The sequence below is a fragment of the Marmota flaviventris genome, chromosome 10 (genome assembly GCF_047511675.1).
Source record: "Marmota flaviventris isolate mMarFla1 chromosome 10, mMarFla1.hap1, whole genome shotgun sequence".
NCBI lineage: Eukaryota > Metazoa > Chordata > Mammalia > Rodentia > Sciuridae > Marmota > Marmota flaviventris.
Window position 1 is genome coordinate 15,926,494 of NC_092507.1, and position 15,405 is coordinate 15,941,898.

General features: G+C 57.2%; 1 protein-coding gene across 3 annotated transcripts in view; it reads right to left on the reverse strand.

Moving 5' to 3' along the window:
* Window positions 1–10,164, reverse strand: part of Hspg2 (heparan sulfate proteoglycan 2) — a 90,445-nt gene extending 80,281 nt beyond the window's left edge. For all 3 annotated transcript variants that reach the window (XM_071617451.1, XM_071617452.1, XM_071617450.1), the window contains exon 1: window positions 10,038–10,164. In XM_071617451.1, coding sequence (XP_071473552.1) covers window positions 10,038–10,100 — 63 coding nt within the window. In that variant the 5' untranslated portion in view covers window positions 10,101–10,164. The remainder of the gene's footprint in view (window positions 1–10,037) is intronic.
* Between the last annotated feature and the right edge of the window lie 5,241 nt (window positions 10,165–15,405).

The following is a 15,405-nucleotide window of genomic DNA, read 5'->3' on the forward strand; positions in this document are numbered from 1 at the left end:
CTTGAGGCCTTCCCAAAGCAGGGGGAAGGCAAACAAAACTGAGGCCCCTGAGCTGCCTAGGGACAGAAGAAAGAAAGGGAAAATCACAAAGTAAGAGTTCCGGTTATTTGTAGATGCCTGCTCTGGCTGGCTACAGGTTATTTCTGTGATCTCTACTCTTTACCAAAAGCCATTTCCACCTTACAGATGAGGCTGAGAGAAGTTAACTCACCAGCCTAAGGTCACACAGCACTAAGTGATAGAGCCACAGGAGGACTCAGCCCTGTGCTTTCCATGACATTGGCCCAAAGTACAACTTGCAGAATTAAATGGAGCAGAATAAACCGGAGGCAAAGTCACGTAAAGGAGCCTCTAGGCTGTATGAAGCCCTTCAGTTCCCTAGCCAGAGTCCTGGTCTTTCTAAAACCCAAAAGTGTCCTGGGCTCCGAAACTCTAGTGGAGAGAGAACTGGGGAGGGCCCTGGAGAGGGGTGTGTTAGAAGAGGTGTCTCCCATAATCTTGGGTGTCATTAAAAGGTGGTTCCTGGGGCTCCTAGCACCTGTCAGGGCAAGAAGTGGGCCTTCTGGGAGACTGCAGGGGGAGAGGGTAGGAGGGGCTGGTGGAAGGCTGGGGAGCCCCTGGGAGAGGGGCAGGAGGCCTGCATCCCCGGGTTCTCCACCCAGAGAATTCCCCTCAGCTGCTCAGGTGAAACTCAGGTGAGGCCCAGGCAGGCTGAGAGCTTTGATCGTATCACACATTCCTGCCCCAGCAGCTGTCCCTGTCCCCTCTCCCCCACCCCCACCAGCCAGGTGGGAACCAGGCCCACTTCACCCTTTCCTCCCCGTCCTCAAGTCAAATCCAGGCTGCAGGCAAATCTGCCCTCAGAGCTCTCCCTGAGTCCATGAGCTCACCTGAGACTGCCCTCCCTCCTGCTCCGGCCCCATGGGTCTTCCCACCAGCTCACTGCCAGGGAGAGAGGGAAACAGCCGTTCAGGACCTACAATAACAAACTGGAGCTGAGGTGGCACAGAGAATTCCTGGGCTTGCCCTGGGTCACCTGTCTGAGGACGCTATGGCTCCTGGTGCAGAGGTCAATGGCTAAAAGGACACTGGTGATGCCCCTGAATGTTCGCTCCTCTGGTACCCAAGGGGCCCAGAGGAGGGCCCCATGTGGGCAGATCACTGTAGGACACATGCACGAGTCAGACAGGCTTCAAAGAGGTCTACGGGCACAGGGAACGGCCCCCCTCATCTGTTTCAGGTCTTGGCACTGGTGGGACAATGGTATCAGCAGAGGATGTGGCAGAGGATATAGCATGGACCCTTCAAGGTGGCTATGCCAGGCCCCACAGAGTAGACCACCACCAAGTTCTCCCGGGGAACTTCACGTGGCCAGAAGAGCAAGACCTGGCCCATTTTTTTTTTTTTTAAGAGAGAGAGAGAGAGAAGAAAGAGAGAGAGAGAATTTCTTTAATATTTATTTTTCAGTTTTCGGTGGACACAACATCTTTATTTTATTTTATGTGGTGCTGAGGATGGAACCCAGCGCCCCGCGCATGGCAGGCGAGCGCGTTATCGCTTGAGCCACATCCCCAGCCCCTGGCCCATTTTTTTTAAGTAGGAAAAGGCCCAGGAAAGAGGGCCTAGGAAGGCCCAGGCCTTGACCTCTTGCCTACTGGGCTGGCCAGGTACAGGGTGGGGGAGCTGGATGGATGTCACCTCTGCTATCTTGGGGACTTCCTCTCATTCTTTCCCCAGTTTTAACGACCCCAGCAGGAGGCCCCGCCTGCACAGCCAACAATGCAGACAACAGGACAACAGGAGCCCAGGGACCAGGGAGAGATTCCTGGACCCCTGCCCATGACTTCCTCCTGGCCCTTAGGCCCACTTCCTCCAGAAAGTCTTTCCAGATCACTCAGCCTTCCCCGATGATCTGCGCCCTGTGGGCTGAGTCATGCTGGGTTCCCAAGTCTGGCCTCTCCAGCAAGACCCACAGCTTCGGGCTGCAGGGAGACCCCGGGCCTGCCTCAGGCTCCTTCCAGCCCACCTTCCTCTGCAGGTGGCTCTGGGGGCTGGGCTCTCACTGCCCTCTGAGCCACTTCTCTCCTGGAACTGGAAGTATAAGCTCAGCCCCCAAGGGTTGTTGTCAATGCAGAGAAAACACTTGGCCCACCATCAGCACACAGTAGGTCCTCAGGCAGCGCCAGCAAAGGAGCCAAAGAATGAATGGGCAGGTGGACAGATGGACGCGTTCTTCTGCCTCTCGCTGCTCGGGTTGTTCAGGTGACAGTTTGGGACTTGTCCATAGATTCTACAGACTCCCAGCTGGTCCTCTGGTCCTTGTATGTCACCAAGACCCCAGTACTGAGTCGGGGGAAGTGGAGACTAGAGATGATTTGCTCGAGGGAAGAGCCCCAGGCCGGGCTGGCCCAGAGCGGGTGGCAGTTTCGATGAAGAGGAGGCGCAAGTGCTCACTCGATGGCCCAGGTGACCAAGGTCACTAAGGAGGAGACCCTGCATGTCCCTGGGCAGAGAAGGGACTGGCCTGTGCTCAGGAAATTCCCAGGTCCCTGTTCCACCAGCCCAAGGGTCACAGGAAGGCAAAAGGCAAGGCAGGGAGACGCGCTGTTGAAGTGACAGAGGCCACTGGGGCTGGGATTTATGAGGCCAGAATTTCGACCCATCCAGCCCCGGAGCGATCCAAGAAGAGGCATGAGCCCAGTTCCCAGCTATGTGAACACTGGGAACACCAAACAAGGAGAGCATGAGTCAGCGGGAGGAGGGGCTGGACCCGCGGGGAGGTGGGGGTGGGGGCAGGGGCCGAGGTGGGCTGGGAAGGGGCCAGAGGCAGCTGGGAATCCCAGCCCCACCCCAGGAGGAGCATCTGTGGGGTCACCCGAGGCCACCCTGAAGTCCCGGCTGCCTCCCCTTCCCACCACCTGGGACTGGAGAAAGATAGAGACCGTTTTCAAGCGTTAAAACTGGAGGCACCTGGACGTGACCCACCAAGATGGCCAGAGAGGCGGTTCCCCGACAGCCAGAGCCCAAAGCTCAGGGTGGGTGGGGAAGGCTGCCTGGTCCTGGCGCGTCCCTCCTTGTCCCTAGTCCTCCTGCTTCTCTGAGAGCCGCGAAGCCCACCGACCCCGGCAAAAGAAGGCCACCTCTGGCTTGCCTAGAGATCCCTGGGCGAGGTCCCACAGCCTCCAGCCTGGGCCTGAGGGAGGACAGGGCTGGGACGGGGTCCTAGGACGCCCCTCGGCCTCCCCTCAAGTTGCATGAACATCCTTTCTGCACCCAGGGGAGCACTTGGCCACACCTCCTGCCGCTCGCAGCCCACCAACTGCACACATCTGGGCAGGGGACAGTGTGCCTGCAGACTCCAGCCTTTCCCAGGCCACACCCTGGGGTGTGCCCCCCTCCTTCCCCCTCCAGGAAGGAGCCATCAGGGTGGAGGGGTGGACTCTGTCCTGCAGCTGTGGCCTCAGTGGGGGAAGGGGGCAGTGACGGACCAGAGGCAGTTGCATCCGGGACTCAGAGCTATGAAAGCAAGGCAGCAGGAGGGGACAGTCCCTCCACTGGGGGCCATTCATTCAGCAAGCCTGGGGCCGGGCACGGGCCAGCAAGAAGGAAGGTGTGCCCTGCGGGCTCTGGAAACCCTAAATCAAATACCAGGCTGGCCCTGCCCTCGGCAGGAACAAGACAAATACAGCCACCAGCAGCTACGGTGCACCTACCGCATTCCAGGCGTATCCACCTGGCCACCTCAAAGCCACCAAGAGATAGGTACTGTGACACCTATTTCACAACTGATCTGAGGCTCAGAAAGGTAAAGCAACTTGATCAAAGTCACACAGCCAGCCAGGGCGGAGCCAAGGATTGAAGGCGAGGTCCTCTAGCCCCCGCCCCCTTCACTGAGTCACTCAAGGGAAATACCTGGGAGTCCAACAAGGACACAGAAGAAGAAAGCTGGCACCGTGGGCATCCCAGCTCGCCCGCATCCCCTGGGACCCAGTAGAGAGCGTGGCTGGGACGGTCGCTCCCCTGAGTCCAGGGCCACAGGAAGCCCCTCCCTACCCTCGGCCAGGAGCCATCAAATTTCTGGAGGACACTGACTTCCTCATTGGACAATCAGTCACCTGCTTAGCGCTGGGAAAGTGACAGGCACAGAACTTGTGGCGCTTCCCATTAAATGCACAAATATATAAGCCAGGGGCTTCGGCTGCGGGCTCCGCAAAGGCCACTCGGCAGGCACCCCTTCCTCTCCTACCCCCAGGTCCATGCAGAGGCCCAGATGGAGAAGGCCAGGGGCCCACAGCCCCGACAGCCCCACCCGCACAGTCCTCCACCACCCGCCCTCCTCCTGCTCCCCCCCCAGCCTGCTCCCCAGAGCTGTCCCTTCTCAGTCTGTGATGGCGGTGTCCCTGGTGGACACACCTGGGAGGAAATGCAAGGGAGGGCGATGTGGGGTCCTCTCCTCCCATCCCACCCTTCACCCACCGGCACCCACTCCTGTCAGCCCTGCCTTCAAGATAGGGCTCAACACCTCCCCGCATCTCCACTGCCGGGTACAAGCCCCAGCGGTCTCTTTCCTGGCTTAGGGCCGCCTTGCCTTTGCCCTTGACCCCTCCACACAGCAACCAGAGCGATCCTGTTAAACACCAGAGTTCTCGACAAGTTCTCATCTCACTGGGAAGCAAATCCTAGGCCTGGCTGTGCCAATCTCCCCGCACCCGGACCCTGCACCGACACCATATGCTCCCCGTCTCTCATACAGCCCATGACAATAGGCCTCCCTGCTTTTCCACAAATATGCAAGCCCGGTCCCACCCCCGGGCCTTTGCACTGGCTGTCCACTCTGCCTGGAATGCCCTTTCCTAGATACCCTCAGGCTCCCACCCTCACTTCCCGCAGATCTCTATGGGGGCTTTTCCTGACCCTGCCACCCCACCCCACCTCCTTACCCTCCTCTTCCCTGCTTTATTTTTCCTTCCAAGCACTTATGGCACCTGACAGATTTACTGTCAGTCTTCTTGCCCTAGCCACAATGCAAGTCACACAGGAGAAGGGAATGTGACTCTTTTGTTCCCCGCTATAAACCCAACATCCAGAACAGGGTCAGATGCAGAGAAGATTCTCCACCAATGCTTATTAAGTGAATTTAAAGGCTAATGCGCACCTACAGGGGACTTTGGTTTACAGAATATTTAGTTACATACGTCACTGGTTCATGCATTCATTCAACGCACATCGCAAGTGGGGTGCCAGACACCGCCCCAAAACCACAGCAACAGGGTGCCCTCCTCTGCGCCCCAGGGAAGTGCTCTGGTAGGAAGCTGAGAGCTGGTCCCAAGGACATGTCAGGATGCCCCAGGGATGCCGTGAGGTCCCTGCAGCGCTGTCCACACACAGGGAGCAGCATGGGCGGGGGGAGTGTGGTGGCGGAGACTTGAAGGCCCCACATTCCCAAGCCTCAAAGAGCCACCTTGTTCTCAAGGCTTTCATGATGGTGCCCCCAGCACAGCCACCTCCGGCAGCCACGAGCCACTCCCCTCTCAAGGCGGCTATTGACATGGCCCCGACGCCACCAGGCTGGGCAGCGGGGCTGGCGGCTCCCCGCGAAGCGAGTTCCACACATACTTCTGGGTTTCCGTCAGCCTGCTCTGGGCACTGGGGCAATTGGCCCCAGCCAGGCCCTGGGAGCAGGAGGGGGTGGAGGGCCCAAAAGGCCAAGGCCTGGGCTGGGGCAACATTCCAGCAAGAACAGGACCCTCAGCCCAGCCTCCCCCTTCCTGGCAGAAGCAGGAGCAGAAGGGAGAAGGCCGGTGGGCGCCTCGGACCCTTGGGGATCTGCTGGGGAGCCGGACACTCCCCACTCCTTTTCTAGCAGGACCTCTCAGGGCTGCACTGAACTGGGGAGGGGGCAACAGGTCAGGGCTGGAAGGCTCCCTTACACCCCGGTGGTCCGGGGCCACAACCCACAGGTCTAGCCCCCAGGCACCTCTCATTCATTACTCCAGATCTCGCCACATCTGGGCAGCCCCTCCTGCCCTCTGCCCTGAGACTCACCCCAAAGTCAAGCAGTCCTGAAGCCTCTAAAGATCCGCCTCAACCCCCAGGAAACAGCCCAGGCAACCAGGGAGGGCTCCATGCAGAGCGTCCTGAGGTCGTTCTGCTCCCGCCAACTCGGGCATCCCCAGGCACAGCCCTCCTGAGCCCCTGCTCCCACCATTCCTTTTCTGAACTAGGCTTTGTGCCACCCAGGGCCAGAGTTCTCGGTTACATCAACATCAGTGACAAGTTTTATCCCCATCTCCTGACTGTGGCTACCGGCAGATGGGGCAGCAGATAGGGTCCAGAGAACTTCATCTGCCTTCCAAACTTGGCTCCTGCCAGCTACAGTGGCACACGCATGTGATTCCAGCTACTCGGGGATGTTGAGGCAGGAGAACTGCAAGTGCAAGGCCAGCCTTGGCGACTTAGCAAGACCCTGTCTCAAAATACAAAGGAGCTCCGTGGTAGAGCACCCCTGGGTTGAATTCCCAATACTGCAAAAAGAAAAAAAATACTTCCCTGAGTGTGTGGTACACAGTCACCCGGCAAGTTCTCTAATCTCTCTGAGCCTCCATTTCCTCTGCTGAGAGGTTGGGGACCACACGAGGAGCTGTGGTTTCAGACACTGCACAAGTACCTCCACTGAGCGCTGACTACCTGTCAGGCGCTAAAGATGTGATGGTGAATAAAAACAGGTGAGGTCCTTCCCTGCCTAAAGTGGACAGAGGAGACGGGTAATGAAGTGGGCAAATAAATGCATGTCAGATGAAAGGAGAATAAAACAGTAGGGCGGGGACACAGCTCAGCGGAGAGAACACGACTGGCATGTGGGTTTGCTCCCTGGGACCAAAGAAGAAAGAGAAATCAGAGCGATGAACAGAGCAGCCAGGTCCTGAAGGAACCAGGCAGGTCCTGAGGCTTCAGGGACAACTGTTCCAGGCAGAGGAACAGCAGACGCAAAGGCACTGATGTTAGCATGCTCAGAAACAAAGAGTGGGGCCGATGGCCAGGGCGAGAGGGGAACGCTGGCAGCAGGCGAAGCCGAGACAGAGTCCGGAGGCCACATCTCCCTCCCAGGCTTCGTGGGCTGGATGAAGTCAGGGGCTTGGATCTGATTCCCAGCAACAAGAGACGGTGGGAAGCAGGGAGCGACGGAGCGACAGAGGTAATGTGAGGATTCGCAGACAAACTGAGCGTCCAACAGACAGTGTGCCCTGGATAAGTGGGAACCATCCACAGCTCTTGTCGTCATCTGGGGCGCACGACCTCCGTGCTCACAGTCTTCCAAGTCTGAATCCAGTCACCTTCTGCCACCCTCCTTCACCATCTCCAGGCAGGGCCCCAGGCCCGCGGATCCCAACTTGCCTGCACTCAGCCTGGGAACAGGCCGGGGCCAAGCCAGGCGGGGCCGGGACTCCTCAGACACAGGGTGCTCAGCCTGAGAGCTGAGAGTGGGGGGCATCTCTGCGAATGGACCTGCAGCTTCCCTCCGGAATCCCCCAGGCACTTTACTGTCCAGCCCTTGCAAGTCTGGGGCAGGGGGTCGGTGTGGAGGGACAGGCCAGCCAGCTTGTGCAGGGGAGGGCTGAGGTTCTGCCAGGAAGGGGAGGTTCCCCCACCCCCACCCCACTCTAGCCAGCAGCCTCCCCTGTGAGGAAATCCAGCGGAGGCAGGAAGCAGGTATCTCAGCTAACTTCCCTCCTCAGCCCTGGAAAACACCCTGATCACCACGCCCCCCCCCCAAGTCTCCTGCAGCACTGGCCCCGAGAAAGGAAGGGCCAAGGCCCCCCAAAAGAAGAAAAGGGCCGGGAGGCCAGGACAGGCCCTGAGCCGCCCAGGCCCCGCCCCCATTCCCAGCACCCTCTCCACCCCTCAGAACTGAAATTACTCCCACACTTAATCACAGCCCACTGTTCCCGTGGTCCTGTCCCCTGCCCCAGTGAGGCCGGAGCGCCCTGCAGCCCAACTTACCCTGCTCTGTGTCCTACCTCCCCACTTGCTCCTGCCTTGTGACTCTGAACCCAAGGGCAGAAGAGATCAAGAGCAGCAGGCAAGGAGGAGCCCAAGGCTTGTGAGGAACCTGCTCTTTTAAGACTCACAGCAAACTTCTCCCTCACATTTAACAGATGTGAAAACTAAGGGTCAGATCGCGCAGCTAGCCAACAGCAAGGGTGGTATGCGAACCTGGTCCTGGAAGACTCCTGAGGCCGAGCTCCTTCCAGCCCCCACCATCAGCCTGGGTGGGACGGTACAGACCTCCACGTGGCTGTATGCAAGTCCCAATTATAAATGGCCCACTGTCTCTGAGTTCCAGGAAGGCACAGACAGGGACCAACCTGGCTCCCTCTGGCTACTGCAGCCCCCTACCATGTGCCTGGGTATTGGGACACAGTAGGTGCTTGGCAAATATCTGCCCTGTGAATGAACCCCTGGACTCCCAGTGACTGTCATGGCACGGTGCTCAATGAAGATCTGTTGAATGAACAAGTGAATGAGATGATGGGCGGGAGGCCGGGAACTTCTGTGGAATTCCTCAGGCGCACAGCAAACAGCTCCACCCACCATTCCTGCCATTGTACACCCCAAGCGTGCAGGAGCCCCTCGCAGGGGCAGAGCTGGGAGAAGGTCGGGAGAGGCTGTTGGCTGGGAAGACACTCCAGGTCTCGATGGGTGCCTTGGGCAGGTAAAGGCAGTGTAGGGAGCTAGCTGCGAGTTCAGGTCAACCGGGAGCACCTATAGGACGCCACTGGATGGGCTCGGTGACAAGCCAAGACAGAAGACAGAGGCTGCAGGGCTGGGGAAAGCAGGAGGAGAGGTGCTGGGTGGGTGGGCAGAAGTGGTGAGGGGTCAGGTCTGGAAAGGCAGAGGTGAGGGAGCCAGCAAGGCAAGGACAGGGAATCAGTCACTGGGCAAACGTTGGCCCGGTTGGAAAAGTCACTCTCTTGGCTCTGAGAACAGGAGGCAGGGATAGGGACTGTCTAGGAGCACCTCAGAGGGGTGGGGGTGGCTCTGTGGCTCACCACAGCAGGCCCAGATGTGCCCCCACCCACTTCTACCACCAGCTCCCGACCACTGACCCCGCCCAGCCCTCCTTGAGTTCACTCAGGTCCTCTGGGCCTCTCCTGGCCCAGTGCCTCCTAGGCCTCAGGATTCCTGACTGGACCTGAGAATTCTCTTCCTCCACATGGATCCATCCATCTAAGCTCGGAGCAGGGACTGGGCTGTCAGAGCAATCGGGCCCTGGACCTGGCCTATCGGGAAGGGGCAAGCTGAGGAAACTCGGATGCCATGGGGGCCCACCCCTAACAGGCCCTGCACCACCACGCACACCCACGTTTGTTCCACCGCTGCGGACAGCCACCCTGCCATCACACATTTTGAGGCCAGGCAGTTGCTTTACCCAGGCAGGGCTGGCCTCAGAGAGGTTAACAGCTCACTTGAGGTCACACAGTTACTCAGTGAAGGGCAGGGATTGATCCAGCTCCTCATGGAGTCAGCCTCATGACTCCAGAGTCCTGGGTGTTCCTCACAAGCCTTAGATTTGTTCCAAAAGTTCTTTACTTGTGCCTGCCTGGTTACATGCTACCCACGGGGACAGGCAGCATGGTAAAGTTTCAGCGAGGACTGACAGGGTCCCATCACCGCGCGTCCCTCTGCCAAGCTGGCGCAAAAAGGGGCACCCTCATCCTGCCAAGTTCCCACCCCGCTGGAAGTTTCTCCTCCTGGTCCCCAGGAATGGCAGGCTGGGCCATGCCCAGCGTGACTCTGAACCTCGGCAAAGTGGCCGCGAAAGCCAGGAATTCCACGCGGGCCGATCCCGCCCCCAGACCCACGCTGGGTCCCCGGGTGTCCCCTGGGGTGGCCCCACGCCGCGGGGTGGCGCCGATCTGTGCCGGCCCGGGGTCCTCGGCGGGCGCCGCGGTCCCGGGCCAGAGTCCCGGCCGCGCAGCCTCCAGGGCCCCCGCCAAGTTGGCGGGCGCTCCCGGGTCCCCGCCCCGCACACTCACCGCGAGCAGCCGCCCGTGCAGCAGCAGCGCCAGAAGCAGCGCGCCCGCCGCCCGCCGCCCCATGGCCCGGCCTCGCTCGCTGGCTCGCTCGGCGCCGCCCGCAGCAGCCGCTCGCTGTCCTGCGAGTCCTCGGGACAGCGCGCCCGCTCCCGCCGCCCCCGCCCCGCCCCCGGCCGTCCGCCCCGCCCCCGCGCCTCCAGGCCCCGCCCCGGCCCGGCGCCAGGCCACGCCCCCGGTCCGCCCCCGGCCGCGGGCTGGGCTCGCCCGAGTGGGCCGCGCAGCAGGCCGGGCCTTTGTCTGGCCCCCAGCCGCCCGCGGCCCCGCCGGCTCCCGGCCCAACGCGGCCTGGAGTGTGGTATGGGACGGCGCTGGGGCCTCCGCCGGCCGCCCAGCTCCCGAGGCCGCTCCCCGCAGGCAGGGCACATCCCGCACGTCGCGGCCGCACGCGGGCGGCGCTCCAGGACCCCGGGATCTGCGTCCCATGCTCACACGCACGCCGCTTTCACACCCGCGTCGCACGTTCGCGCCCACTTGGACCCACACGGACACCGCCTCGCTCGGCATTTGTGCACTAACACGCTCACGCGTTCCCCGCGAGCCGTCGAAGCTGCTGCGCCCCGCGCTCATCTACCCACAGCCCAGCTGCACACTGGCCCGCACCCCCGCAGGGGCTGCTGCGGACGCGACCTGCACACGACCGCTGGCACTCACGTTCACGTTCACCCAACAAGCCACGAAGCACATGGATGTATCTCACACACAGATTCCTCTCACACTCACATTTCACACGCAGGCCCCTGTCACTTGTCGCACCCTTACCACCAGCCTGTGTGTTTTTTTGTTTTTTGGTGTTTTTTTTTTTTTTTTCCACTTTCTCACACTAAATACTGCGGTGACTCGCAGTGGGCGCTTAATGCTGAATTGAATCACCCTCCTTTCCTCGCACCATTTTTTCCACCGGAATCACTCACAGACCAAGTTTGATTCACATAAATCACAGCCCAGTGCCAAAGACACCAGCTCACACCACAGCCCCATCGCAGATGCTCGGGCTGTAAATCACCGCGGGTGATCCACCTCTGCCGCAGCCCCACAGACAGCCCACCACCAGCCAGGGGGCCTGTCCACGGCCTAGCCCGGGCCCCCTCTGCCTGAAACTTTCCAGACAGCGCCAGAGTGATGCCTAAAGAGAACTCGGTGTGTGGGGGCGGGGGTGGGGTAGGTGTGGCTTTCAGGAAAACCTTTTGAGTAATGATAGAGGGAGGAGAATAAAAACTGAAGTTTCCATTGTTTCCCATGAGTTGCTAGGTTCCAGAGACTCCTGGCAGGGTTTGCAGCCAGGACTGAGGTGCACTGTGGACAGGAGGAAATGCCCTGTTAAGTGGGTGGCACCAGGCGGGCTCCGGAAGGCGTGTTCCCTGTGATAGGGACCTGCAGGCTCCCAGGCATTCTGGGGACTCCCGTCTAGACACTTAGGGGATTGAAAAAACAGTGGTGTTCTGACGCCCATCCCAAATAGATGCCCTATCTCCAAAAAAGGGGGGGCTCTTCTCTGCCTTGTGGGCACATTTCTGGGAGATCAGCTTAGAACTGTGAAGAGCAAAAACCACATCCAGAGTGTTTGGTCAACCCTGGCCCCGGCCCAGACTCGGAGCAGAGCACCGAATAAGGTCTGCCTCTGCTCCAGACCAGAAGATGAGACAGGCAGGGAAGGAATGCCTGATCCTGGCCCTCATCGGACCCTAATTTGATGGAGAGGTTGAGCCGGACACAGCCCCTCCTCATGTTGTTCTCAGCCTGATGGAGCCCCCTGCCTCCACCGTCCACCTGTCCAATCCTGAGCTCATGGTTCTGCCCCCAAGTCAGTTTCCTCATGTAGAAAGTGAGAATAAGGTTGACTTCTTGGGCTGGGGCTGTAGCTCAGTGGAAGAGCGCTTGCCTAGCATGCGTGAGGCACTGGGTTAGATCCCTAGCACCGTATTAAAAAAATGAAATTACCCAGCGGCTCTGGAGGCTGAGACAGGAGGATTGTGAGTTCAAAGCCAGCCTCAGCAGTAGCAAGATGCTAAAGCAACTCAGTGAGACTCTGTCTCTAAATAAAATATAGAGAGTGCTTGGGATGTGGCTCAGTGGTCAAGTGCCCCTGAGTTCAATCATCCCCAGTACCAAAAAAATAAAAAATAAAAAATAAATAAAGGTATTATGAACATCTACAACTAAAAATATTTTTTAAAAAAGTTTGACTTCTTAATGGTCCATTTTAGAATATATGTGTTATGAGGCTTAAGATGAATTAATTTTTAATTTTAAAAAAGTTTCAGGCACCTAATAGGCAGTATCCATACTTATTATTTCTAGGTGTCTGCCCAACCTGATGAGAGACCGGCAAGGCTGCCCTCGGCAGCTCCAGGCTGGTGGCAGTGGAGCAGCCTCTGCACCCAGTGTGCTGCCCCCAGTCTGGTGGTGAGATGTGGCCCCCACCCCAGGGATCTCCGGTCTGATGGGCAGTACAGCCTTGTTCGTCTCAGGAACTCCCTGATGGATGAGGAAGGCTTCAAAACTCCACTGACTTCAGCGTTGGCAGGTGGCCAACCTGGTGGCAGGATTTTTCCAGGGCTTTGCCTGTGTGGGAAGGGTCAGCATCCGTAACAAATCCCATTTCATGAGCTGCCTCCGTGTCTGTTCCCTACCTCAGGCCCTTTAGGTCCCAGAGAGTTGGCTTCTTGCATGATTCGCTCATGAGCGAAGAGGAAGGGGGAACAAGCAACCCTTTGTAGATGTTTGGTGAAGACCAGCCCAGCGCTGAAAGTCTTACTTCCTAGAGTGTGGGGAAGAGATGGGAAAGCTGACCAGGGCCTGGAAGGAGCTGGGCTGACCCAGGGAGAAGGAAGATATGGGCTGTCCAGAGTCTTCCAGAGACCCCACCCGAGGATCCCTCATCCCCCTGTTTATCCTGCATCCTGTGTTTCCCACTGAGGGATTTGGCTGGCTCTGTTTTATTTTGCAATCTTTGGCATCTTTGGTAAATGCTCTCGGTTGCTGTCTAGGGCCTGTCTCCTCTCAGGACTTAGAAGAGCAGCAGGGACTGAGCCTCTAGGCTCTGCTGAGCCTCCAGGGCGCACACATGACCACTACTGGATGTGCTTAAAGCTCAGGGTATTTGTCGCACTCTTGGGGACTGAAACAAAAAAGTCTCACACAAGGTTCCTTAGTAAGGAGGGACCACAGGAGTTCAGATACATAAACAACCTGCCTTCAGAGAATTAGGAACTGGGGCCTTTTGGAATCAGCAGCCAGAGTTTGTGGCTCACCTGTGTGTCTGCCACTCCAAAACTCACAGGATCCAGCTTCTCCTCGCTTTCATTCCTACTCCAAATCTTTTTGTTGCCTCAGGGCTTCTCACTCATCTTACTCACATTCCTTTGTTCATTCATTCAAGGCTTCAGGGGACAGTTGGGCAGGTTGTTCACTAGACAAAGGTATGCGTCCTAATGTGTAAATAGGAGCCGTGTCACGCCTGCTGGGAGGCTATATCTTCCCACAAAGGGTACCTTTTGATAATGTGAGCAAAGGCACTGTATGGGCTACCTGTGGCCCTACACTCTCTAGATAATGGAAGTAAACAGCTCCGGTCAGGCGCTGTGGTGCACATCTGTAATCCCAGCAACCCGGGCCAGCCTGAGCACTTAGGAGGGCCCTAAACAATTTAGCGAATTCCTGTCTCAAAAATAAAAAGGACCGGAGATGTAGCTCAGTGGTAAAGCACCCCTGGATTTAATCCCCAGTACAAAAAAAAAAAGTAAACAGCTACCAGCAAAAGGGGTACCATGCCTGTGGGGGAAAAGCAGATGTTGGCAAAGTCTGTCCTTGGGTTTGTTAGGGAACCAGAAATTGACGTGAAAAAAGAGATTTGGAATCAGGGAGAGGAAACAAGGAGATGGGGCTGGAGCAGAGGAGGAAGAGGTGAGGACTCGGTGAGTGTTGGGAGAGGGGGGAAGGAAGGGACCCCCATCTCTCCAGCTCCTCCCTTCCCCAGCTCGGGCTTCCCACTGCAGTTCCTTCTCCTATAGAGCTTTTCCCCAACACCCGCCTCCCTTCTCTACTCTCCTGTAGGATTCAGTTCAGACAGGGTTTCTGCATTGCAGAGGGTCTTGCCAAATTGCTAAGGCTGGCCTCGAATTGGAATCCTCCTGCCTCAGCCTCCCTAGTTGCTGGGATTACAGGAGTGTGCCACCATGCTTGACCTCTTTCTCAACACTGACAATCTTAGAGAAAACATTAGGCATTTGTTTTTTGGGGATTGGCTAACTTCACTTAGCATTATATTCTCCAACTTCATCCATTTACCTGCAAATGCCGTGATTTCATTCTCTTTCATTGCTGAGTAATATTCTATTGTCTATATATATCACATTTTCTTTGTCCATTCATCTACTGAGGGGCATCTAGTTTGGTCCCATAGTTTAGCTATTGTGTATTGTGCTGCAATACACATTGATGTGGCTGTGTCCCTGGAGTATGCTGCTTTTAAGTCCTTTGGGTATAGACAGAGGAATCAGATGGCTGAGTCAAATGGTGGTTCCATTCCCAGTTTTCCAAGGAATCTCCATACTGCTTTCCATATTGGCTGCACCAATTTGCAGTCCCACCAGCAGTGTATGAGTGTGCCTTTCCCCCCACATCTTCACCAACACTTAATGTGTTTGTCTTCATAATAGCTGCCATTCTGATGAAATCTTAGAGTGGTTTTGATCTGCATTTCTCTAGTTGCTAGAGATGATGAGGCATTTTTTCATATATTTGATGATTGATTGCATATCACCTTCTGAGAAGTGTCTGTTCCATTACAAGGAGGCTGACGCACAGTGGGGTTGGGAGGGGAAGCGTGGGAAGATTAGACAAACTGTAGATAGGGCAAAGGGGAAGGAGCAGGAGGGAGGGGGCAAGGGGTAAAAAAGATGGAGGAATGAGATGGACATCCCCACCCTAAGTACATGTACGAAGAAGACAGGATGGGGTGGATACACTTTGTACACAAGCAGCGAGATGAACACTTGTGCTCTACATGCGTAATGTGAATTGTAATGCATTCTGCTGTCACAGGTAACAAATTAGAACAAAATATCAAAAAAAAAAAAAAAAAACACAAAACATTGACAGTCTTGACCACCTGGAAGGCGCTCACCAGACAAGGCCTGCTGAAGGCAGAGGACATGCGTGTCTCAGTCCCAGTCACATCCCTGGGGAAGAGCACCACGCCTGGCACAGAGTTGGCACTCGGGTCATTTTCACTTGGCTGAAAGAACAAGTTGGTTCAAGCCTGGCTCCCCGCGTTCCTCTTCTGGGTTGCACTTGAGGCCAAGATGAG